Source organism: Calliphora vicina, chromosome 4 (assembly GCF_958450345.1).
Source record: "Calliphora vicina chromosome 4, idCalVici1.1, whole genome shotgun sequence".
Lineage (NCBI taxonomy): Eukaryota > Metazoa > Arthropoda > Insecta > Diptera > Calliphoridae > Calliphora > Calliphora vicina.
The window spans coordinates 52,751,597-52,768,359 of NC_088783.1; the positions used below are offsets into that span (position 1 = coordinate 52,751,597).

At 33.4% G+C, this 16,763-nt stretch overlaps 2 protein-coding genes across 11 annotated transcripts in view; one reads left to right on the plus strand and one right to left on the minus strand.

Annotated features, from left to right (window-relative positions):
- The window catches only part of Nost (Nostrin), a 140,558-nt gene extending 130,829 nt beyond the window's left edge, over window positions 1–9,729 (plus strand). For 8 of the 10 annotated variants that reach the window (XM_065506678.1, XM_065506682.1, XM_065506680.1 and 5 more), the window contains 5 exons: window positions 2,779–2,864; window positions 2,923–3,148; window positions 3,216–3,965; window positions 4,038–4,148; window positions 8,552–9,729. In XM_065506678.1, the coding sequence (XP_065362750.1) occupies window positions 2,779–2,864; window positions 2,923–3,148; window positions 3,216–3,965; window positions 4,038–4,148; window positions 8,552–9,322 (1,944 nt within the window). In that variant the 3' untranslated portion in view covers window positions 9,323–9,729. Of the gene's footprint in view, window positions 1–460; window positions 2,635–2,778; window positions 2,865–2,922; window positions 3,149–3,215; window positions 3,966–4,037; window positions 4,149–8,551 lie in introns of those variants that run through there. The other 2 variants (XM_065506676.1, XM_065506677.1) reach the window with 2 other exon arrangements.
- A 2,657-nt stretch (window positions 9,730–12,386) lies between these two features.
- The window catches only part of LOC135958086 (dual specificity protein kinase splA-like), a 134,769-nt gene continuing 130,392 nt past the window's right edge, over window positions 12,387–16,763 (minus strand). Inside the window, exons 8-10 of the mRNA XM_065508951.1 lie at window positions 16,460–16,671; window positions 13,795–13,984; window positions 12,387–13,730 (exon numbers count right to left, since the gene is read on the minus strand). Coding sequence (XP_065365023.1) covers window positions 12,840–13,730; window positions 13,795–13,984; window positions 16,460–16,671 — 1,293 coding nt within the window. The 3' untranslated portion in view covers window positions 12,387–12,839. The remainder of the gene's footprint in view (window positions 13,731–13,794; window positions 13,985–16,459; window positions 16,672–16,763) is intronic.

Genomic DNA, 16,763 nt, shown 5'->3' on the forward strand with positions numbered 1-16,763 from the left:
TTTTCTATAGAAAAGTAGGCGTCTAGCTGAGTTTTCTATAGAAAAGTAGGCGTCTAGCTGAGTTTTCTATAGAAAAATTGGCATGTAACTCAGTTTTCTATAGAAAAGTTGGCGTATAGCTGAGTTTTCTGCAGAAAAGTTGGAGTATAGCTGAGTTTTCTATAGAAAACTTTAATTTTATGATGACATTTTTGTATAGAAAAATTTTTTTATGTCACACTTGTAGTCGTATCTTATAATTTTTTTTAATTAATTTTTAACTTGTTAATGGATGTGTTGCAAAACTATTAGAACCCTTTTCCAATAATGTGGCAATTTTTATTTGAACAAAATACAACTGCGTAAACAATTCTTGTCTAAATTAATTTATAGTTAACAAAAAATTATATTAAATTTAAATAAAAAGTCAAAACCAAATTTAAAATTGATTTAAAATGTTGCTTAAATTAAATAGTTTCAAAATTATAAAAGTTTAGTCCAATGTCCGTACACTCACTAGTGTTTCAAGTTGTAACAATGTTTTTGGTATTAACGAAACAACGCAAAATAACAATATTGAAAATTTTTAGAGAAGTATTGAAAAGAGATCGAGTATTTCGCAAACAAGAAAGAGCGGCTGCACGAAGACACAAAGAAGAGCAACTGCAAAAGGAACAAAAAGACGAAGACAAGTTACGCAAAAAAGACGAAGTGAAATTGAAACATTTTTAAAACGTTCGTTAAAATACAAGAATTCGTTATTAATGTCTGGCGGTAACTAAAGAAAGAATCAAAATGAATCGTTTGAGACCGCAAAAATTTAAGCTGAATATCAGCGCCGAGGAGGAACCCGGCCATAATAACAACAATAACAACAGTATTATGAATAATAGTTTGTTGAACAAAATCAGCAAACGTTATTCCACACTCAGCAATAAAATTACCAGACGCAGTCAGGCGGGTCGAGCCAGATCACCACAGAAAATTATATCAGGCAGTTATGATATGACGGGTGTCTTGTCGGAGGATCATCGTTTGGAAATTGGGGCTCCTGTTCTGATCTCCTCTACCACATTGGATGCAGAACGATTTGATGTGAGTGAGGAGAGGCTAAAGATGATTGGTGGTGGTGTAGCGGCTTTACGTTCAGTGCCTGTCATACTTAATGACTCCCAGCAACAAGTACACTCGTCTTCGGGCAGTGAAAATGAGGTATTTGTTGATGCTTTGAGTACAACACCCATGATGCTGGCTGGAGATCAGGTGGATAATGATAAATTTGAGCTGGCCTACGCAACACCGCAAAAGCTTAATACACCTGAAAAGGAAGGCGATGAGCCTGCTGATAATGTTGAATTGGTCTACGAAACCCCACAAAAATTTACCACACCTCAAAAAGAAGAGAAAGAATCTTCCCCGGATTCTGAGAAATCTCAAGATAGTGAATTGACTCCGATCAATCAAATGTCTAATTATTATGAGTCAACCAAAAATGCCAGACCCACTTCTATACTGTCTCAGAAAAATCACTCACAATCGGCCCACAACTTACACAAATCCGAACTGAAGGTATATTTACAAAAGGCTCCTTCCATGGATCTAAATGGAGAGCATCAATTAACAGCGGTGGAAATAGAAGATCTAGATGAAAGTTTGCCCAAGTTACCAGAGTTATATGGAGCCAGTAAATGTAGTTTGGCTGCTACCGACAATGATGATGATGATGACGACGATGATTGTGAGGCAGACAAGGAAAACAGCTCACCCTCCATGATTGCCTCGGTACAGAGTAAAAGTGAACCCAATACCCCGCTTTATCCAGAGAAAAATCGTAATAGTTTTTTGTCTCAACAAAAAGTCTTTCAAAGTGCAGAGAATTTGACTCAGAGAAGGGCCAAGAGAAGAAGTGTTATGTTTAGCAGTACCACTTCCATGAATCGTCGAGATTCCTGCAGCAATATGTCTGGTACTATGGGCTCCAAAACGAGTGTCATGAGTCAAATATCCAATTTTGATGATTACGATTTGAAGTCGGTCAGCTGTCAAAGTCTCAATCCTCAAACCCTGTTTGTATCGATTGATGAACTCAATGAAATCACCCGCCAAATAAATGAATCCGAAGAATTCAATCAGGATATAGATTTGGAGTATTGCAATCATCGAGATCAATTGAAACCCAGCGAGAGGCGCATAACTTTGTTGAAAAACAAAAATGCCCGCATTATAAATTTCAATCACAATAAGGAGAAAATCAAGAAATCCTGGTCGGGTGTCAAACACTGGATTGGCGAAGAGGGTTTGAAAATCAAAGATGTGGTTCAAAGGCAGCCTATAATGCAGAAAATGGGTACTTCAAAGTTAAATCTGAGTAATGCAGAGTGTAGAAATTCTTCCTCACTAAATGGCAGCATGCTTTTGAAACAGTCCATGAGCAGCAGGGCAGCTTCACACGATAAAAGTTTAGATGAATCTGGTAGGGATTCCAAAATGAATTCTTCATCTAATCTATACGAAGGTCAAGGACCCAGAAGTCCTGTACCTAATTTAAATACAACCTCTAGTTGTGACAATGTTGCCGATGACAGCAATGAATTGAATGATTCGTTTGAAGGTGGCGAGGGTGAATCACCTTCAGCCAAGAAAGCTAGACAAGAGGTGAGCTTTAAGGGAATTTTTAGTAATGTTTTTTTATTTTTGGTTAAAAGAGAATGTGGCTTGTTTTAATTATTCATCCGTTTATTTGTTAATTAAAATACCAACAATTTATGTTTATATTAAATTTTCTTTCTTTATTTCCAGGGCCAAAATGGCTTCGAAGAATTGCGCCGTTATATTAAACAGGGTGGAGATTTTGGCAAGGAACTTATTATCATTTTACAAGAAAGGTAAGGGCTTAATACTTTTGAATATAAATGAAATCTTAATGTGTTTAAATTTTTGCAGAATCGATTCTGAACTTATGTATTCAAAATCGTTATCAAAAATGGCCAATAAATTAAATAAAGCTTGTCGGGAATTACCCGGCACTATTGCGGAAGCCTGGCGTGGTGTGGCCACTGAAATGGAAACTCGTAGTGATATTCATCGTCAACTCTCGGCCTCTTTAGCAGAGGAGATTGTTAAGCCCTTAAAAACCATTGTAGAGGGTCACCATAAAACCCGCAAATCGGTAGGTTTTTGAGAAAATCTATATTTTTGGTTTTAACTATAGACAATTATGTATTTAAATCTTTTAGGTCGAGAGCAATGTGGACAAAGCCTCACGTGTCTTGGCCGAATGGCGTGCCAGTGAAGCCAAAGCCAAAAAGTCTTCTCATGCTGCCGCCCGAGAAAACGAAAAGCTACAGGATGCCATGTTGGATGTAAGAATACAAAAATCTCCTTCAATTGCATTGTTGCATCAAAGTTCCAATAAACAAGCTGCCGAAAAAGAACTCAAGTCTGCCGAAAAAGATTGTGCAAAACTGGATAATAAACGTAAAAAAGCCGAAGAAACTGTTAAGAGAGCAGATGTGGAATACTACACTCTTTGTGTGAGGGCCGAAAGAGCCCGCGTCGATTGGGAAATGTCCGTGTTGAGAGGCTCTTCCATTTTACAGAATGTCGAAAATCAACGTCTTATTAATATGAAAAACTTTGTCTCGAACTATTCACGTCTCACGGCCAACATGAATCCCATCCTGGAGAGTTTGGTGCAGCGTCTACAGCCCCAGGTGGACAATTGTAATGTGGTTAAGGACATGCAAATTGTTAAGAACATACGACGTAATGCCGAAGGTCCCAGCGAACAATTGCTACCAGATTTCTATTGTGAACACACGACATTGGCCATGAATCGGGAGCGACGTAAGCATGCTTTGGTCAAATTGTTGCAGCTGGTTAAAACGGATTTGGAGAGAGAACGACGTTCACGCAATGGCTTAAAGAATCTCTCGCAATCGTTGAATAGTCAGGAGCATCAGAATATTACCGACAAATTGTATCATGTAAGAGTTTTTGGGGATTATTCTAAATTTACTTATGAATAGATTCTGATTTATATTATTTTGTTAATGTAGATACGTTCAATGCTTACTTATTTGGAGGGAGCACGTTTTAAACTTCATTCGGCTTTATTGGAATTGGATCATAAGCCAAGATCTTCTCATCCCTTGGCACAGCATATACAGGTAATTATTATTATTAAGTACACTTTTAAGAACTTCAAATATTTTTTTAAAATGGTATTTAGATCATTTCAAATTCTTGTTATCTAAACAGTTCTGGTTTCGAAAACTTGTTTTCCAAATTTTTAATTCTTTTAGAAAATTACCCAAATTAAGGTTCCTAATCGGAAAAATTTTCCCGTGTATATTTTTTTAGAAATTCCACAATATAATTTTCCGACCCTATAAAGAATATATATTCTGGATCCTTATAGACAGCGGAGTCGATTAAGCCATGTCCGTCTGTCTGTTGAAATCAACTTTCCGAAGCCCCCAAATAACTTACATACACTATTCATACATCAATATCTCCGAAATTCTTCCGACTATTTAAAATCGAAAAAATCGATCACAAATGGCTGTTATATAAGGAAAAAACCAGGACAACCTTAATTTTTGACCTATATCTGGATTACTAAGTCATTAATATAGACAATATGGATATCTAATGATAGATATTTCAAAGGCCTTTGCAACGACGTAAATAAGACCATAGTAAGTTGGACCTACAATAGGTCAAAGTCGGAAAAAATATTTTTAACCCGAATTTTTTTCGCTAAATATAAAAAAATGTTTAAATTAAAAAAAACAATTCGAAATTTTTTTTTTTCAAAAAATGAAAAAAAAACAACTTTGGAAAAAAAAATGTTGTTTCCTATTTTGTTAATAATTAGTTCGGTTATCACAACCATAACTATTTTCTCTGTGTGACAAAAACCGAAAAATCGGTTTTTGAAAATGTATTGTAGTTCAATTGAAATCCAGCGAGACGCCATAACTTTGTTGAAAAACAAAAATGCCCGTATTATATATTTCAATCACAATAAGGAGAAAATCCGAAATCTTGATCTGGTGTTAAACACCAAAACTATTTTCTCTGTGTGACAAAAACAGACATCTTTTTTTAGAACTTCTACACCATTTCCAATTGTATTTCAGAAATTTTCAATTGAATTTCAGAAATTTCCAATTATATTTAAGAATTTTCTAATTCAATTTCAGAATATTTCAATTATATTTCAGAATTTTCCATTTATATTTCAGAAATTTCTAATTGTATTACAGAATTTTCAATTTTCCAATTTCTGAAATTTCCATTTGTATTTCAGAATTTTTAATTTATACTCAAAAAGTTTCTAATTGTATTTCAGAACATAGAGAATAGACATAGAGCGGAAACTCTCCTGTCAAAGACCTAACTCAGTTGTCAGAAACATAAGTGGTGATGTGTTAGTAGAAAAAAATATGTGAAAACAAAAACAACACTCGTATGTGTGATTATTTTGAGTAATTTTTGTGTTTGAGTTTTTTCTAGTTTCCGCTCTATGTTTCTCTATGTTTCAGAATTTTCCAATTATATTTCAGAAATTTCAATTATTATTGCTATTAGAATTTTCTGAAATACAAATGGAAATGTTGTAGTAGATCGACATATTTAAATTTTAAAGGAATTATTAAGTTTAAAGGAAAAGTTCTTTACCGAAACAAATTTAATTTAGTCGGACCTCTTAACCCTTTCTGTCCCAAGCAATTTCAAAATTGACGGATTTCTGTGAACTTTTCGATTACATTTCATGCACTCGTACGCACAAAACCATATTACAAAATGAAAAAGAATTAAAACATAATATTGAGACATTTAAAACAGTAAGAAAAAACCGTACATAATATATAAATGTCTCTACAAAATACGTTAAATTTAACTACACATGTATGTGGGGACGGAAAGGGTTAAATCTTTATTTAATCATTCCCGGGAATAACATATTTTTTATTTAGGTATGGGATAGAAATCGATTTCGAAAAAGAAACGATTAGAAAACGGAAAAAGATGTCTAAATTGTATTAAATTATTTATTATTTGGACTTAATTATGATAGGAAATAATAACACATTGGTTGACATCTTTTCAAATCTATCGTTTTGAAATCGCTCGATTTCCATCACATATCTGATTATTTTTTTTATTATTTAACTTGAAAATAAATTTATCGAATAATTAGATTGACAAATGTTATTCGGGGTTGTCATAGAATCCAATCATTGTTGGAATCGATAAAAAATGAATTCTAGATTGAATATAAAACCGATAACTTACGATTTCACGAGCTTTTTCTGTTGTTTTCAAAACCGATTCCGATTACGATTGGATTCTATGACAACCCCGATTAATTCGATTTAAAAAATAAATTGTTTCCTCGATTATTCGAATGACAACTCAATTTGGTACCCTTATAATTAGACATACAAATTTTCACATGAACCTATGTTATCATGGTCCTTCCAAAAATCAATTTTCCTTAATTTGAACATGTTATGGGTGGTTCAAAATCTAGATAAAGCTGGACATTCGATTCACTTTTACTTTGTACCGAGGTAATTATGGAGGTGAAGATTTTTATATGTCAGTCTTACAATCCTCCTCATTGATATCGGTGGAAGCCAAACTATTTACTGGATTAATATAACTCGGTCAAATTTAGATAAATTCTAATCTAAATCTTCCAATTTCACTTAAGTTAATTGATGAGTGACATTTACAACCAAGGTTTGTGCCTTTTGTAAACACACAGTTTGGATTTGTGTAATTTTGTTCCCGACAGATTCAGGAGTATTTATATGTGAAAAGATTGTATTCCCACTTTCTGATGTTCAGTAAACCATTATAAACTTTGTGGATGTGTTTCGTTCATCACCAAATAGTTGATTATTAACGTATGCGGAATACAATTGCAACAAAAATTTTGACGCTTGGAAAAGAAAAAATACATGAGCTTCAGTTTTTTCTGACTCATTTTGAATTACCATAAGTCCAAGACGAATTTATACATTCCTTGTAACAATTATCTAGTAAGAAATGTTTTTTCTGGAGTGTTTACATATCTTTACCTATTTTGGAAACGTTATTTCTTCTTTTAATCAGAATTTATAAACGTTACAAAAATTATGCATTTATTTTCTTTATACTTTTGAGTATTTGAGAGACAAATGTTAAACATTTTTACTTTACTCTGGGCAAGTAAATGAACAGAATACATATGTATATTTTGTATAATAACCCAGCAGTTCGAGGAGGCAGTACCGAACTAGTGATTTTACCAATCATTTAGGGTGGGAGCTAGTCACTTCAATAGCCACGTGACTAGCCATTTTAACACGGGCATGTCCTAGGCAGGGGGTCAATTGTCTCCTTTTGATTACATTGAGAATGTCTTATAGTTGGTCCAAAGTAGTCAACATATTGGATTCACATACCGGTTACATAGAGTCAGTTACCTTACTAGCTACCAAACTGGTTACTTGATAAGCTACTTAACTAGCTTTTTGTGTCGTATGCGGAAGATTATTGACCCCAAATAGTCATTCTAAAAGACATATCCTTCTGGTGAGTTAAATAACTAATTTCTTAAGTTCAATTTAAGAGTTGTAATAAGTTATAAAACAAAAATGATATATTTAAAATACAATATGTACATAGTCAGATTGACCGACTCCAGGTTACTTAGCGTAAGTTAAATTACTAGTCTCAAAGTATTATTTTCAAAGTAACATAAGGTAGTAAGTAAAGTTGCTAGTCCTTAAATATAATTAAAGTTATACTTTTGTAGTGAGTAAAATGGCTATCCCTAAAGTTAAATAAAATTGAAACAGACTATACTTCAGACTAAAATGAGACATTAGGAGACAATTGACTATTCAATAGATTACTTCTGGTGGGTAAAATAACTACTTTCTAAAGTACAGCACAAAATAATATTTTAAAGTGACTTCACCGTAGATTACTTAGAGACACTAAAGTGACGATTGTCTTCCTGCCAGATTACTTGTGGTGTATAAAGAAACCAATTGTCTTCTCTCTGCACTACAAAGAGCACATACGTGTCAAATGGCCAAAATATATAAATTGGAGTCAGCCAAGTGATAAGACATTTGAATACGAATTACTCACAAAACGATTAAGGTGACTACATTCCAGATTAATTAGAGACACTTAAGTGACGATCGTCTTCACGCTAGATTACTTGGGATGTATAAAGTAACCAATTGTCTTCTCTCTGCACTACAAAGTGCACACACGTGTCAAATGACCAAAATATATAAATTGGAGGCAGCCAAGTGATAAGACATTTGTGACAATTACTGTCTTTAAGGGATACATTGACTACTTGCTTAACTGCTGGGAATTTAAAAAACAGTAGTTTTTTCAAAATGTTAACAAGAGAGAACTACCCTTAAAAATACTTGTAATTTTACCTCAGGTGCCGAAGAAAGTCAGAAAGTCTCTTTTTTTATTCTTAACTTTTCATAATTTTTATCCAATTTTTGTGTGTAATTCCAATTCTTATTTCCTACTTAATGTCTTCCAGATTACTCGTGATCGTACCGGACTACAACAGAGCATACTCAAAGTACCCTTGTGGCTAAAGAACAACGATAAAATGAACTCTTCCAATAGCGGTGATGACAGCCACGAATACGATACAATATCACAGGCAAACACCACAACATCCACATCGAATATCAGTTGCTTGGACAGCAGCAGCACAGTCACCAATGGCGCAGGTGAAGCCTTCATAAAAACGTTCAGTCGCAGCAAAAGCAACATAGAGACTTTCTCAAGCAAAACTCAAATCTGTGTTAATGAGGGCAAAGAAAAGACAAAGACCCTCAATGCTGACACTAATCTATACGATGACAATTGCAGTGACCGGGGTCAGGCGGATGGTGGTTCAAATCAACAAGATTCCGATTTTGATGAGTTTAGTTCACAAGAGGACGATGATGAACAGGGGCCATTGAATCCAGGGCGTAAGGAACACAAGCATAGCATAGAGAAAGCTTTGGTGAATGGCACAAATCATTTGTATCAAAATTCTGCTGAACTGCAGCAAGAACAGCTTAATAATGCAATAAGTAGTAATGAGGCCTCAAATGGAACAACCGCTGCTGCGACAGTGGTGGTCTTAGGTAGATGTAAGGCTTTATATAACTATACACCAAAATTATACGATGAACTTGAATTAAATCCTGGCGATATTATTGAAGTTCATGCCAAACAGGATGATGGTTGGTGGCTGGGGGCTTTAAAGAATCAAGTGGGCATATTTCCGGCCACCTATGTGGAGGAAATAGCCTGAGAGAAAACCGATAAACGAAAAACATATAAAATGGTTTACAATTTTGATTTAGGGATTTGAAAAGGTAACATTTATTATTGGAAATCTTAAAGATTTAGTGCAACATTAACAACTGCCAATTAAAGAAATGAATCCCTTAATAGGTGTAAGCACTTCGAAGACTTGCGCTCCAGAGATGAGTCTAAGGTTTTAAGTTAAAATTTACCTACCTACTTGCTAGAATTTTAAAATGCATTTCAAAAACTCTTAATTAGCAAGTAAAAATGATTATATTTAACTTTAAAACCTAAGAAAAATATTAATGAACAAATTTAGTTTTAATATAACGAATCTAATTCGCCTAAAAATCCAAATCCTAAGCTAGTTTTTCATAAGCCCCGCCTCCACAACACCTCCAACTCCAAAAACAACAACAAAAAAACACCAAACCTAAACTATCTCATTTTAATTACATATACTTACATCACCTATAAATTTCATTGTTATTGTTATTAATTTTATTATTATTATTTTTAATTTATATTAAAAACCAAGCAAAAACAAGTAAAATTCTTAAAAAAGTTTAACAAATTTAAGTACATACCTACAACATATTTCGTTTTAGTTTTTATGCCTATCGATCGTATTTTAATTAATTTTAAGCATTTTATTTTTGTGTTTTTGTTTTATTAAAGCATGTTATAATAAACAGCATTGTATTATGATGTCGAACAATTGTGTCAATGAATCACAGTCACTGTAGAAAAGCAGCAGTTTTGTTTTCCACTGCCCGCCAACAAGCACTTGTGGAAATTAAAGAAAATTTTTAATACTTTGCATACATTTACCTAAAATAAGCAACCGTTTTATTAAAAAAGTTATTAAAAACAACAAAAAAATCATTACGATAATGTAAATAGTTACAATAAAAGTTATTTAATTTAAAAAAAAAAATAAAAACGGAATTTGTTTTATTTCTATGTTCGGATCCGCCATGTCGAGTTAGGATAAATAGGATTTGCCAGCCAAATCCGGCTAGCCAGACGTTTCCAAGAAAAATGCAAAAAACATAAATTTCAAGAATTTTCATACCAAAGATAAATAATATTTAGATAAATCTGTGATAAATACAAATTTTCAACAAAATCCCTCAAAAAATGTTTATTTTTTAATATACAAATGAATACACTACCGTACATGCATATGATGTGTGTGTGACGTCACCCACAAAAAAATTCTACAAAAATCATCAATCTCAAATATTTAAGCTTATTACTCGGCTCACAGAACTCACGGAGAACCAGCAGGTGTTTTTTCATGTTTCGCAAAAATCGCAGCATAGTTTTAGGCTCTCAAAAGTATTTGAATCATGCTGTTGCGAAAAAACCTGCATAGGGTGATTCATGTATTTCTTTTATGAAACGCCTAAAAGTATGTGAAGGTTTTCCGGATTTTTTTTGTTATGGTTATGCTTGCTGTGTTTTGTTGGTTTCTGGGAGCCTGGTGTTAAGCTTTAAAATATGAGATTGATGAGTTTTGTAGAAATTTTTTGTGTGTGACGTCACACACATAATATTATGCACACGGGTTGTGTATTCATTGGCACATTAAAAATAAATGATTTTATGACCGATTTTGTTGAAAATTTGTATTTATAAAACAAAATGATATACAAGACACTTAACTAAAATATTATTTTTTTTAATTATCACAGATTTTGCTAACGATTAACAAACACAATTTGGTTATAGGTTTGTGTGTGTTATGGCGATACAATTTCATGTATCTTGTCAGAGTTGTTTAATTCATATTTTCTTCTATTTTAAATTTTTTATTAATTATTTCTTTTTGTATTTGTATATAAAGCAAATAGCTAAAATTGAGGTATGTATTCATAAGTTTTGCTTAGAATCGGCACACACAAGAAGGAAGGATGTTTAAACTAAGTAGAAAAGCTTCTAATGTATACAAAATACAACCTATTTTTAAATCAACCACCCTTCCCGCTAGTGTTTGTATTAGAGTCAATGGCTAAAACCGTGATGAAAATACTGGTTGGTGTATTTGAAAAATAAATTTTGCAAATTCGTTTTTCATTTTTAAGTTTATTTTTTCTTTTTGCTCGTTAAGAAGAAACATTGATAAAGTCTCGCGGGTATTCCGAAGCTGCTTATGTTTATAGCTGCAAACAATTATGGCAGCTTTCTCAAGCCTTCCTTCGATGTTATGTTACAGCTAGTGGTATTCTTGGTGTGGTTTCATACAGCGTCAATTTGTGTAGACATTTTTGCCGGAAAGATACTCACAACTGTGGTATATTATTTGGATAGCTTCCCTACAAGAACAGTGACAGTCATTTCATGCATCATCTGATGAGTAGTGCTGATGGGTTTATACATCAGTAGTTCCCATAATTTTATTAAGGGCAATATGACAAAACTGATGTAAACATTCGTGTACGTGTGGCATGTTTTCTCTTTCTAACTATTGTTTTCTCTTTCCAACTTGTGCCCTGTTATGCATGTGTTGCTAAATAAATTGCTAGTGTGTTAGTTTCCATCAGTCATTTCTTGTAGGGTTCTTACCCCAGCCATATATGTATATAAAGAGAAAAGAGGAGTTTTAATATCGGATCCGCCGTGTCGAGTTAGAGTAAATAGGGGTTTCCAGGCAAATCCGGCCAGCCGTTTTCGAGAAAAATGCAAAAAACACTAATTCTGGGAATTTTCATAGCAGCAATAGTTTACAAACAAAAACAGTACGTATTAGTAATGCATTATTTGGCTGGTAGAATTAGTGTTTTTTGCATTTTTCTCGGAAACGGCTGGCCCAATTTAGCTGAAAAACCATATTCACCCTAACTCGACACGGCGGATCCGAAAATGGACACCAAATATGGATTGGATTAAGTTTTTACAAAGATATTTTAAAAATTATTTACTAAATGCCGACTGTGCATTAAATGCGCCTTAAAGTCTGCTAAACTTTTTATTGTTATTTTTAATTTAAAAATTGCATCTTATTTATTTACAGTGACTGTGTAAAATGTTTTTCTTGATATTATTTCCAAATAATAACACTATCATTCTTTTCTTTTTAAACTTTAATATTTTCATAATTTAGTTTGATTTTCTTTATTAAAACAAACCTCTTGGAAATACAACTTAAATGTAAGAAAAAACTTTAATACATTTTAAAAGTTGAATAAGTATATAAATATTTGGAATACATTTGAATTGGATTGTAATAAATATGTATGTATATATTCATATTTCTTTATAGTTTGTATTATAACACAATATAAGAAATATGCAGAAATATGTATGTAAATGTAGTAAGTAAATAAATATAAATAATTTTGTTATTGTTATTTTAAAAGGGCATTAAAATAATAAAAAAAAAATATATAAATGAAAAACTTAACAATGAAAGTATTGAAAAATACATTCATATTATACTATAAAGATAACATACATAAAATATTATTGTAATTATATAAATTAAATCAGCTGGAGTTTTTCTTTCGTCTCATTACCGTTCAAACTTCATTGGATTTTTCTAAATTACGCAACTTTTGATACATATTTATATAATGAGTCTGTAATTGTTTTTGATACTTGAGTACCTTTTCCTTTTCGTCCGACCACTGGCGTTTTTCCAATTCAAAATTTACCCTTACATCATCCAGTTGTTTGCGTAGTTTGGCAATTTCTTCAGCATAACTGGCCGATTCTTCGATTAAGGTGTCCAAAGTGCTTTCCTCTAATTTACTAGAAGGCAATTTGTTGAGGGCCTTGATATTAATGGCCACATCGGGCAGATTTTGTGAGCCATAGACAAAATTCTCTATGTCCTTAGACATTTTGGCTAAACGTTTTTCAGCATTTAGTTTATTCAATTCGAGTTCCTCGCGTTCTTGATAATCCAGATGGGCCCCATTGTTTACCTCCATCATGGGTGGAGCAATTTTCAAGCAATTCATTATCACTTCCAGATTACAGTCATCAATCACTTTTTCATTGTCTTGTTTTTCACCACTTTTGTGATTTTCAATACGTTGCTGGGTGTGTTTGCGTGTCTTATTACAGATATCGGTTAAATTGTCCAATTGCTGTTTCAGTCTAGTGTATTTGCCCGAAGGTTCTTCGCCGTATTCATGAAATATGGCCAGATCGGACAATTCTTTGCGTAATTTAGCCAGCTCATTGGTCAGGGCCAAGATCACCTGATCCTTCAGTATGACAATTTTGTTCAGTTGTTTCAGCTCGGTTTCGGTTTCCTTTTGAGTTCGGGCCTTTTGCTGTTCCTCCTGCCGGTGTTGTTGGGTCATTTTATGATTCTCTTGTAGACTTTGGTAAATTTGTGTTTCAGCATTGGTATTTTCGTGTTTTAAATGCACTATGGCATGTTCCTTAAGAGTCAATTCGTTCTGTGAAATGAGTTGTATTCAAAATTAATTTCCTATTATTTAGTTCAATGTTAGTTCTACTTACAGTTGCCTCTTTAAGTTGAGTTTTGAGTAAAGCTAATTCTCCATTTCTCTCGCATACTTTCCACTCACTCTCTTCCAGTTGAGCTTTAAGTCTACTTATGGTATTTTGACTTTCTTCTAGTTGTTCTTCTACGTAGGCAGAACGATCCTTTAAATTCCTTTCTGAATTCTTTATACTGATGTTGTTGGTTCTGGAATAAAAAAAGTAAAAAAATAGTGATGAAAGTGTTTAAAAATAAATGTAAAACTAGGACGCTGTTGTGGAATTTTACATAGGACTCTGTTCAAAACTACTTTGACTACATTAATTTAAGTTGAAATTGAGAATATCTAAATTTTCATTGAGAAAAAACAAACTGAAATTCAAATTATGGAAATCTTTTATTAAAGTTACTTCTTTAACTTCATAAAAAGTTCCGCTGAAGCACAACTATTGAGATGATTTGTTCGGTTCAGAAGTGGTGATTTTGACACGGGAGACAAAGATCACACAAACCAGCCATGAAGATTCGTCCGAAATGATGCTTGAACGCTATATAAGAAAATAATGTTTGCACCGAATCATTACTAGCGATGAAAAATGGATCCATTACGATAACTCGAAGCGTAAAAGATCGTACATGAAGCACGTCCGACCACCCGAATCAACACTAAAGCCAAATATACATGGCTCTAAGTTAATTCTCTGTATTTGGTGGCATCAAGAGGGTCCTATCTATTATGAGCTGCGGAAATCTGACCAGATCATCACAGGGAACCTGTCGACCAGAATATGCGACCAGTCTTGAAACCGTAATATTCTATCATGACAATGCATGTTGCATGTTGAATGAAGTGGTTGGGAAGTTTTGCCTCATCCGCCTTATAGTCCAGACCTTACCCGTTCAGTTTTTGTTTCGATCGATAAAAATTTTTTTATGTAATTTATTTGGGGGCTACGGAAAGTTGATTTCATGAACCATCTGTCATGTCTACATCGGCTTTCTGTCACGAATCAGAATAAATTTACGAGGTTGGGTCAAAAATTCCGTACCTTTTTGCATGCAACACAGGTTTATGAATAAAAAAATATTTTGTTTTTCAACATAGTCTCCTTTAAGCTCTATGCTCGTTCTCCTACGTCTCATCTATCTTTTTTATCCCTTTCAAAAAATAAGAATTGTCGAGGTCATCAAGAAAACCATTTTTTGTGAGATGATTTCATCGTTGGAAACAATAAATATTCACTCGTTACTAAATCCGAAGAAGAGGGAGCATTTCGTAGCCTGATTCACGGAGTTTTGCCATGGAAACTGCACATGTATGTACTCTTTTGTGCACCCGATTGTGAGCAAACGCGGCAGCCATCTTGCGAAAAGCTATCTCATGTCCAAGTGATCATTGAAAACACTTAGCCATGTGAGATGCTTATGACATCCACAATCTCTCGAACTTTCAATCTTCGATCGGCAAACATCGTGTTTTTTTCAAGTGTTTCGAGTGGAGAGACTTCAACTGGGCGTCCAGAACGTTTGGCATCTTCCGAGCTTAGTGTTTATCAAGCTTAGCCTTTATTTGATAATGCATAATGAGTTGACGAAATTCAGTTTTTTACAATTTCTCCTCAAGTCACGATATCAGATTTAACAATGGCTGTGAAACACAAACTAAATGACGCAGCTTGTTCAAATTTTGACAAAAGTCAACTGACAGATGCCTGTTGACAGGAGTAGTGTTGCCCTTTCAGTTAAGAGCCGAGGAAATCAAAAAGTCGCGACCCTGAAAGACGATTTTTCATGACCGAAATGATGTTTGAACGCTATAAAAGAAAATCATTGTTGCACCTACTTGTGATGAAAAATAAATGCATTACAATAACCCGAAACGTAAGAATCGACACCAAAGCCAAATATCCATGGCACTAATAATTATATTTATTTGGTGAGAGCAGACCATCTCAGGGAACCTGTACCGAATGCAATTGATTTCTTTGAAGCCGAAAAATGACCAGAATATGGGCCACATGTTGCAATACCTGCTAAAAAGTATTTAGAATGAAGTGGTTGGGAAGTTGTGCCTCATCCACTTTATAGACCAGACCGTGTCCCGTCCCACTACTATTTGTTTCGATCGATGTAGAACACTCTCTCTGGGATACGCTTCACTTTAGATTCTTGATTTGTTCTTGGCCTCAAACGATGAGCAGTTCTTTTGGCTCGGAATTCATATTTTGCCAGAAAGATGGGAAAAGGTCATAGCTAACAATGGCCAATACTTTGAATAATTTTATGTTGTACAAACGTTTCAAAATAAAAGTTAAAATTAAAAAAAAAAAACAACAAAATTTCCAAAATTGAAATTTTTCGAATCAAATTAATATTAAATGGGGATTCAAAATGTACGAAATATAACGATTCTACTTATTTCAGATTTTAAATTCCAACGTTATGAATTCCTAAAATATTTAAGTAAGAAATGGCAAATATTTATGTTAAATATCGGCGCAGCTTCACAAAGACTATTAAATGGCAAACAAACTAATTTAGAAAATTATAAAACAATTACGCTACTCGTAATTATTCTTAGAAAATAAAATGACATTTCAACTTAATCTACAAATAATAGACACTGACTCATATAGAAACATATGTAGGCAGAATAGAACAAATTTCATTTGTAATACTCACTTTAAAATTTCATATTCATTTTTCAGTTCAGCTAATTGCTCGCGTAACTTTTGAGTCTGTTCATTGTAACGCAATTTGTGCTGTTTGAATTGGAATTGTTGCATGGCCAGCATTTGTTCCATTTTCTTGATTTTCAGCATGTATTCACGCTGCTGGGCCTCAAAGTATAATTTCAAGCGTTTCGTTTCACCTTCCCAATAGGTTTCCTTGTCCTAAAATTAATAAAAAAACAAAATTAATTAATAGTTGTTTTTTTGATAAAAAACTTATGAAAATTTGTTTAGAAACAAATAATTAATTTGTT